Source organism: Gorilla gorilla, chromosome 15 (genome assembly GCF_029281585.2).
Source record: "Gorilla gorilla gorilla isolate KB3781 chromosome 15, NHGRI_mGorGor1-v2.1_pri, whole genome shotgun sequence".
Classification (NCBI taxonomy): Eukaryota; Metazoa; Chordata; class Mammalia; order Primates; family Hominidae; genus Gorilla; species Gorilla gorilla.
Genome location: NC_073239.2, coordinates 121,974,077 through 121,982,594, shown reverse-complemented (window position 1 = coordinate 121,982,594; position 8,518 = coordinate 121,974,077). Strand labels below are relative to the sequence as shown.

General features: G+C 63.4%; 1 protein-coding gene across 1 annotated transcript in view; it reads left to right on the top strand.

Annotated features, from left to right (window-relative positions):
- The first annotated feature begins 5,487 nt into the window (after positions 1-5,487).
- The window catches only part of AHNAK2 (AHNAK nucleoprotein 2), a 41,601-nt gene continuing 38,570 nt past the window's right edge, over positions 5,488-8,518 (top strand). Inside the window, exon 1 of the mRNA XM_031001704.3 lies at positions 5,488-5,719. Coding sequence (XP_030857564.3) covers positions 5,665-5,719 — 55 coding nt within the window. The 5' untranslated portion in view covers positions 5,488-5,664. The remainder of the gene's footprint in view (positions 5,720-8,518) is intronic.

The following is an 8,518-nucleotide window of genomic DNA, read 5'->3' as shown; positions in this document are numbered from 1 at the left end:
GAGGAGTGGAGCCTGGATGAGGCATGTAGTCACAAAGGTCCTGAGAAAGAAGCAGGAAGGTCAGAGTCAGAGAGGAGACGCAAAGATGGAAGCAGAGCCGGAGTGATACGAGACTGCAGGTGCCTCTGGAGGCTGAAAGGACCAGGAAACAGATCTCCCCTGAAGCCTCCAGAAGGCACACCATCCTGCCCACACCTAGAACTGGAGTTGATAAATGCGCACATGCTGTTTTCAACCACTGTGTTGGTGGTATTTTGTTATGGCAGCAGCAGGGAACTAATATGCCTGAGTGACCCCTTGTAACCCACTGAGAAGTGCTGCCTCGGGGAAGCCAAGGTGCAGAGGAAATGGCAGCGGCAACCTTGACATCAGGTGCCCAACCCTGGTTGCAGGAGGAGGTGGGGGCAGCCCAGGTGGCTGCTAGGCCGCTGCTGGCTTCTTGGGCCAGCTTCTGGGCAGACCATCCTGCTTCATGGCACAGCCTGAAAGGCACGAGCTGAGGATAAGGCTTCCAGGTTGGCGATTGGAGCAGGCACTGCTCAAATTGAATTGGCCCAGCTGCTAGGGGAGACTGGGCCAGAGAGGGTGGGTTCCCATTAAAGCCTGGGTGTGGGGAACATTAGCCATGACTCCCGAGGGGCATGGAGGGGGCAGGTGGAGTGTGGTCGGGACGAGGAGCCCATGTGGCCCTCCCAGGACCTCTCCAGCCACCTCGGTCCACCCTGAGCCCCAGCCGGGCTCAATGGCTGTGTGGGGAGCACCTTCCCTTCTGCAGAGGAGCCAAGCTTCCCTACCCTAGTCTCAGGAGGAAGGGGCCAGCCCGGGTCCTGGGGCAAGTGCCACCTATGCACAGAGCCCCACAGTCATCTTGGGATCTCCCAGCATCACCTGATGAGCAAGGACTGGCTGGGGAGGGGTCCCCAGAAGCACCCAGGCATCCTGGTCCTCTGGGATCCTCAGCCCCAAGTCCCCAGGGCAAGTTGGGGAGTGTGCCTGTCCTCACCTCTGGCAGCAGGAGTGCCAGGGCTTGCAGGCGGCAGCATGGGAACCTGCTGCTGCTCGGATCCCAGGCTAGCCCACACGGACTGCTGAGCCAGAGAGCCCGATGAAGACATGGGTTGAAGAAACCCATCCGAGTAGAACGATGGCAGCACCCTGACATGCCCCACCACTGCCACATTTCCTGATCCCAGCTGTGTGGGTGCAGAGGAAGTGGACCTGGGGACAATACCCAGGCCTGAAACGGGCACCCAGCTTTGGGGGAGAGTGAGGCGGTTAGAGGTCAGGAGTCAGTGTGGTCAGGCAAGAGTGGGAGGCTGGGTGGACAAGTGTCCCCCACCTGGTCACGGGGGTCCTCCCCCATCATCTCCACATAAAAGACTGAGCAGGGGCAGGCAGTGGCTGAGACAGTCCTAGATGCTCCCACCTCATCTCACACCCCTCCTTCTGGGCACGAGGCTGGGCTGGATGCAAGGCTGTGGCTGGGGCGGGGCAGGGACCACAGCAGAGCTATTTTTGCTTATGTTGCTGCAGCTGCCGCAGCAAGAATCAATCATTGATGCTGTGGGCATCCCTGCCTGCAGAGGGTGGAGGCAAGCAGCGCCAGTCAGGCCATGGGGGCAGGGCAGCGGCTCTGCTGATGGTCAGGGCCTGGGGAGCCTCAGCTCCTCACCCAGGCCCCGGCACCCAGCCTCAGGAAGGCTGTGGGCAACCAGTGGGCTGGGCCAGTGTCCCCATCTCAATGGTCCAGGGAAGAGGTGGAGGCTGTGTGCACAGGAGAGAGCATGCGATGCCTTCTCCCTGGGGTGACACCTACAGCAGGTGTGGGGCCTTGTATGTGCCAGGGGCGGCTGTGAGTTGGGCTTGTGTCCAGCGATGCTGTCGGTGGGGACATGAATTCCTGAGCCCAGGCCCGCTTCTGTGGTCCTCCCTAGCTGGGCATCTGTCCTCAGAGGGGCACATGGGGAGGAGACTGGAGCTGGGCGTGATGACAGGAGCGCAGGCTTCAGCTGGCGGGGAGGGCCCGGGATGGGGGCTGGCAGCCCCTCTCATCTTCTCCCCTGCTCCCACAGCTGTGACCCTGGACCCCTGTTTCAGCTGCTGAGGCCCTGGTGGGCGGGAGGAGGGATTCTGGCTGGCCCCTGGGGAGCCAGTCCTCAACTGCACATAGCCGCAGCCTGCCTGTTTGTGGGGGTACACTGCCCAAGTTGCAGGCCCTCCCAGAGGCATCTGGAGTGAGATAGAGCTCTCAGGACCCCAGGTTCCTTGAGGTGGGGAAGCTCTCTGGACAGACACCCCAAGGTGTCTTACTCAGGACACTGTCAGCTTAACCCTCAAGCTAGGAGAAGACCCCCAGAAGGAGGGTGGGAGGGGCAGTCCCCAGCTCCCTGACAGTCACAACCAGACTGCGGCCCCAGCACTCAGGGCAGTGCAGAGCCAGAGGCCACTGCAGAGAGACACCAGCCCTCTGTCTCAGAGTGGGCAGGAGAAGGGAGGGACGGCCTCCGGGTGGAGCAGGCCCTGCCCAGACCCCATCCTGAATTCTGGGGCCACAGGGGAGCACGGCGCAGCTGCGTGTGTGTGTCTGTGCCCACCTTGGAAGTGGGCAGCCCCGTGCAGGGCAGAGGCGAAGTTCCTGGACCTGGGCAGCTGTGGTTGGTTCTGGGACCATTTCTTAGCCAGGGGAGGACAGGCCCAGTGGACACAGCTAGGGGAAGATCTCAGCCACCCCAGGCTGAGGGGCAGGACCAGGGCAAAGTCCTCCCAAGTGTGGGGTCCCCACACTCCCGTGACGCCACGCTGAACTTGCGCTCTCACTCGGCCCCCACCAAGATGGCCTGGAGGGTTCTCTCATCTTGCTGAAGGAAAACATAGGCAGGGGCAGCAGGTAGTAGCCCAGGGACAGGGACATGTTGGGGGCAACCCCGGCTTCCCCACCCAGGGCTCCATCCTCACCCATCCCGCAAAGCCGAGGGGAGTCCCCATAGCCCTGTGCAGATCACGCCAGACAATCAGGAGAGGGGCCACTTCATTTGGATGGGGACCCAGGAGGCCACATGACTTTGTCAAGGGCACACACCTAAAGGGGCTGAGGACACAAAGGTGGGTGAGTGCCCTGAGCTGCCCCTCGTTCCCAGGCCCTGCAGCCAGACTCAGACATGGAGGACTAGCGGGCGAAACCCCGGCAGACCAGGCAGAGGCATAGACGCAGCCAGGGACACACACAGAGGTGTATGCACCCGGGCACCCTTGTGGCTCTCTCCCTGTGCCCAGGGAGTGACTGACTCCAGGTGAGCAGAGCAGGGTGGGCTCCTGGGGAGGGAGGTAAGTGCAGGGCCTCTGGACCCCAGGCAACACTGCTCAGCCCCGAAAGAAGGACACTGCGAGGGGGTGGGGTAAGACCTGCGCCAGGTCCCCACACGAGGGAGAAGGTTGTGCCCATCATGCCTGGGCTCATTGGCAGGAGGCTGCCAGGGCCTCTTCCCAGCAGTGGCTCTGGCGTCCGTCTGACCTGCTGCTGGATGGCTGCCCGGTGGCTGCAGCTTGGCTAACGGGAACTGTCTAGGGTGAGTCATCGTGCCCGGGTGGCTCACCTGGGACCGCTAGCTGTGCGTGATCTCCAAATGAGCCCAGGAATGCGTGCGCCCCTGTGTGTATGTATACACGTGCATGGGTCTGTATCCTGGTGTGGGTGTTCATGCATGCAGGCCTGAGTGTATCAAATATCTCAGGTGGCCTGTGTCTGTGTCTTGGTGAGTTGGTGATCTTATCTATGAGTGTGTGTGTCTGCCTGGCCCTTCCGGTACAGCCTGGCCTCTTCCCACCCCAGGAAAAGGTGTCTGTATGTGTGTGTGTGTGTGTGTATGACAGAGCATGTGTGTTTGTGTGTGTCTCTATGTGTATGTGTCTGTGTGTCTCTGTGTGGGTGTCTGTGTGTGTGTGTGTATGACAGAGCATGTGTGTTTGTGTGTGTCTCTATGTGTATGTGTCTGTGTGTCTCTGTGTGTGTGTCTGTGTGTGTGTGAGTGTGCCTCTATGTGTACCTGTGTATCTGTGTGTCTGTGTCTCTGTCCGTGTGAGTCTGTGTGTCTCTGTGTCTTTATCTCTGTATGTATGTATGTGTGTGTGTATCCGTATGTGTGTCCGTGTGTGTGTGTGTCCCTGCATCTAACCCACACCCCTGGACATTGCCAGGCAGCTCCTCATGGAGGTGGCGGTCCTCTCCTGGGTCTCTTCCAGCCCTGCCTCCCCCGACAATCCCTGCAGAACTCCACTCCTTCTGGGGTATGCCCGGTTCGGGTCTACACCTGGCCAGGCGTCACCAAACTCTCAGAACTCCCTTGGGCCCCTGCCCTCCCTGTCCACACCCCCAGGTGTGCTGCCTCTGTGTGGTGCCCAAGCTAGATCCCAGGGAGGCTCCCACCCTCTGCACTCTGATCCTCACCAAGTCCCCTCTGCCTGCATATCCTTTCACTCCCTCCCATACCATGGCCCTGGTTCCACTGCTCCTGTTTCCAGCTGTGCCCCATGCCAACACCCCTAGCCACCTGCGCAGTCTTTCCTCAGCTCTCACCACGCTCAGAGACCCTGCTCGGAGCCTTAAGTGGCACCTCCTACCGACAGGAGCCCCCTCGGCCTCCTTGCTGCCCTGCCCCCGCCCACTGGGCCTGACTTTCAACCCCAGCCCTTTTGCCCCCATTCTCTGCACACACGCTACTCTGTCCCCTCTCTCCAGAACGCTTCCTACACTGCCTGGCACATGCCTCACCCCTAAGGTCCCAGCTTACACTGCCAGGAGCCTTCCAGGACCCCCGTTCCCCCGCCCCCAGGGCAGTGCCGCCCTGCAGAACGCCTCATCCTTACAGGCTTGCTTGTGTCTACGCCAGACCTGGAGCCCCTGGGGCAGGGCCAGTGGGGTGCTGGTTGCCGCTGTGTCCTAGGCCCTAGGCTCTTGACAAGAATCAGCAGAAAGGATGACTCTGGGCGGGGTTCTGGCTCCAGGACTGCCCCCAGCGCTGGGCGCTCCCGCACGCGGCGCCCACCCCGCAGCCCTGCCCGGGGCGCCCTATTCCCGCTGCACGCTCTCAGCCGCGTCCTCGTATCTGCCACCCACCAGCCCCTGCAGAATTCTGTCTTGTCCTTATGCTGCCAGATCACCTCCTGCGGTGCCCGCGACCCCTGTTGTCCCCGCAGGCTGCCCCCCACCCCAGCTTCTGACTAAGGTGTCTGCCTCCCCCGGAATGGGAGGCGAAGACAGCGGCAAGTCCAGGAGCCTCGGTGCCGGGATCCAGAGGTCGCTCCCTGGCGGGAGTCCAAAGTTAATTCTGCGGACGCGACAGGCGGGCCGGGGGCGCGGGGTGGGGCGGGGCCTGGCTGGGAGGGGCGGGGCCGCGGCGACTGCAGCCAATGGGCTGAATGAGGCCGACGGCACCGCCCGCGAGCGCGCTCCGCAGTGGCCCGGCAGGGCTGGGCGGAGCCGGGCGGGGTCCTAGCTGAGCGGCTGGGTAGCCTGGCGCGCGGTGTCCGCAGTCCGAGGTCGGCCGCCCGCGGCAGCGCAGGGCAGCGGGGCAGAGCGCGGCTCCCGCCCGCCCGCCCGGTGCGCCGGAGCCGGGACCAGCGACTGGACGCGACGGGCCGCCAGGCCCGCACCGCCTGGCCGCCGCGATGTGCGACTGCTTCCACATGGTGCTGCCCACCTGGCCCGGAACCCCCGGCAGCGGTGCGCCCCTCCCCGCCTGCAGCCCGCTCCCCTGGGGCGGGTGGGCTACGCGCGAGGGCGCGCGCCGGGGCGTGTCCAGGGGCGCGCAGTGCGGGCCTTGGGGGCGGGGGACTCGGGGACGCCTGCGGGACTCGCGCGTGGTTCTGGGCCTTCCCGGCCGATGGAGTCTCTTCTCCCGTGCCTCGCGTTCTACCTGTCCGTGGCTGTAGGTCCCTGCTCCTCTCCCGGCCTCTGAGACTGTCTCTGTCGCTCACTTTGTTTCTCGGTGGCTGACTCGTCTCTGTCGCTCACTCCCTCTGTCACTCGCGGTCCCTGTCTGTCTCTCCTTCTCGCTCCTGCCCCGCTCCTGGGACGCTGTCTGGTCGAGAGGCGGCCTCCTGGGAGGTGCTACCGCACTCTGGAGCAGGGCTGGTGTCTGCAAGGGGCGTGAAAGCCGGGGCCGCCGGGACCCGGGGCACCTGCACGAGGCTTGCCCTCTCACCTGCTTTGGGGGAGAGCAGCCAGGCTGGTCTAGGAGTCTGGGCTCTCCACTTTGGTCCAGGGCTTCCAGGCAGGGCTGGGCTGCGTCTACTGTGTGGCTGTGTGGTGGGGTCGCTGGCTAGGTGGAGGCTGTGGCAGGGCTAGGCCTGAGGTCTGGGGCCTGGTGAGGGGCCTGAATGGGGTCAAAGTCAGGCCACAGGGTCCCGCAGTGCTGGGCAAGGGAAAGTGGGTGCTACCTACTGGCATGCCCCCAGGGATGGTCAGTAGCCTCCCTCTGAGCCGCAGGCTACGGAATGTGTACCTGCTGCTCTTTGTGTGTCTGTCCCTGCACTGGGCCTGGTTCCAGGGCCTGGGTGTCTCAGCATCTTGGAGGGCAGGGCTGAGGGGGGCGGGGCAGTCCCTTGGGCGCTGGGTCTATGCTGCTGCAGCTGACCACACCCAGGGCATTGGCAGCCACCGGCCAGGGGGTTGGGCTGGCCGGCACTGGTGCAGGCTGGACCCCACTCCTTGGGGAAAACAGGTCAATGCTAATGGTGCCCACAATGCTGCAGGTGAGAGGGGTGCCCCCGGCCTGGGCATGCCCCCCAGCTGCAGCAGGCACTACCAAGGCCCCTCCTGTGGCCTGTCTGTCTGGTGTGCACTTAGGGTGGGAGGCTTGTCTGAGGGGCTCCAGAGCAGGGAGGCCCCTACAGCACCTGCTTCACGGTGTCGCAGATGGGAGCCCAAGGTGTTTGGGCGCAGCAGCGGGAGGATGATGGCTCCGGTGGGCTGGAGGCCCCTGGCCCCCTCCTCTTTCACTATGACTGGCCCTGCCCACATGGCTGCAGGTCGACCTCCTCAGAGGGAGAAGGGCAGGGCCCCCAGGCATGGGACCACTACCCTGCCCCCAGCTTCCCTGCACAGCCCTTCTGCTCTGCTTCCTCCTCACTCACGGGCACCCAGAGACTCCCAAGCTGCAGGGTCCAGGACCATCTCATCCACCCCCTGCATCCACAGAGGCTTGTGCTGGCTTCGTGGTTCCCAGCCCATCTGGGGCAGTCCCTCCCTGTGTCCAGCCTACGGAACCATCCGCTCTTAGGGAATAAGGTCAGTGGCTCTCGCTGGAACTTTGGTAGGAGACTTGCAAGATCAGAGACCTTGGGAGTTCTGTCCAGCACACCGGTTCCCAGACCCTCCCCAACCCTGCGGCCCAGGAACGTGCATTCCTGACAAGCACCCTGCCACCTACTGCCTTTCCCAGCCTGGATTTGGTCCAGGCCTTTTCCACCTGCAGTTTCCTCTCAGCAGGCAGGAGATGGGTGGACTCTCCCCTGCTCTCGTCTTCCTGTCCAGTCCAAACCTGCCCTCTGCCAGACACACCAGGCACCAGCCCAGCAGGGAGCCATCTCCTGGGCGGCTTTTGTGCCGAGGCTGCCCCCTGGTGGCCATGCTGGGACCACCCCACGCAGCGCTGCCGACTGTAACACCAGCCAGTTCACTCCCAGTGGGCTCTGGGTGTCACACCCTTGCCTACTCCAGGGGCAGGTTGCCTCTTTCCCAGGGGCAGAGCTGGGCCCCTGATAACTGGGGAGACAGGGAGCCCCTCCCCGGCCCTGGCCCCCACCCTGCACCTGCTGCCCCGGCGTGGCCTGAGCACCTCCCACGACCCCCCAAGAAAGCACCACCGTGTTGGGAAGGCCCCGGGTGGTGATACCATGTGAAGATGTGTGGGTGTCTCTTCTCTGGGGTGGGGGTCATGAGATGGCTGGGCCCTTTCCCAAGAAGGGTGCAAAGCAGGGCAGCTGTGGAGGTGGTCTCGCTGTTCTGTGCCTCGCTGGTGCCCTCTTCAGGGCCTTGGGCTGCAAATGTGGGTCAGGACCTCACATTCGGGGTCAGGAGTGATTGCAGCTGCCTGTGCTGCTAGCTCCATGCAGCCAGGGATGCCGAGTGACAGCGCGGGCGGGTCTGTCGCCACCCTGGTGTCTCCCTGACTGGGTCATCTACACTGGGGGAGGGCTGTATTCCCATTCTGCAGACAAGGACACTGAGGCTGGGGACAGTGAGGCAGGGACTCCCTGGGCTCTTAGGGGCCAGAGCAGAATGTCGCATGCTTTGGTCGGTGACATGCTGTTCTGACAGGTGCTGGCTCTGCCCTGCCCCACCAGGCAGGGTGACCGCAGGCAAAGGAGCCCCTCTGTAGCCGCTAGTGGCAGGAATGGGCCTTGAGGAGGAGGCAGCAGAGGGCATCCTGGAGTGCCCTCCAGTGAGGTGGCCTCTCAGAAGCCACTGACAGTGATGCTGTAAGTGTGTTCCTAACAACAACCCCAGCTCTTTTCCTGG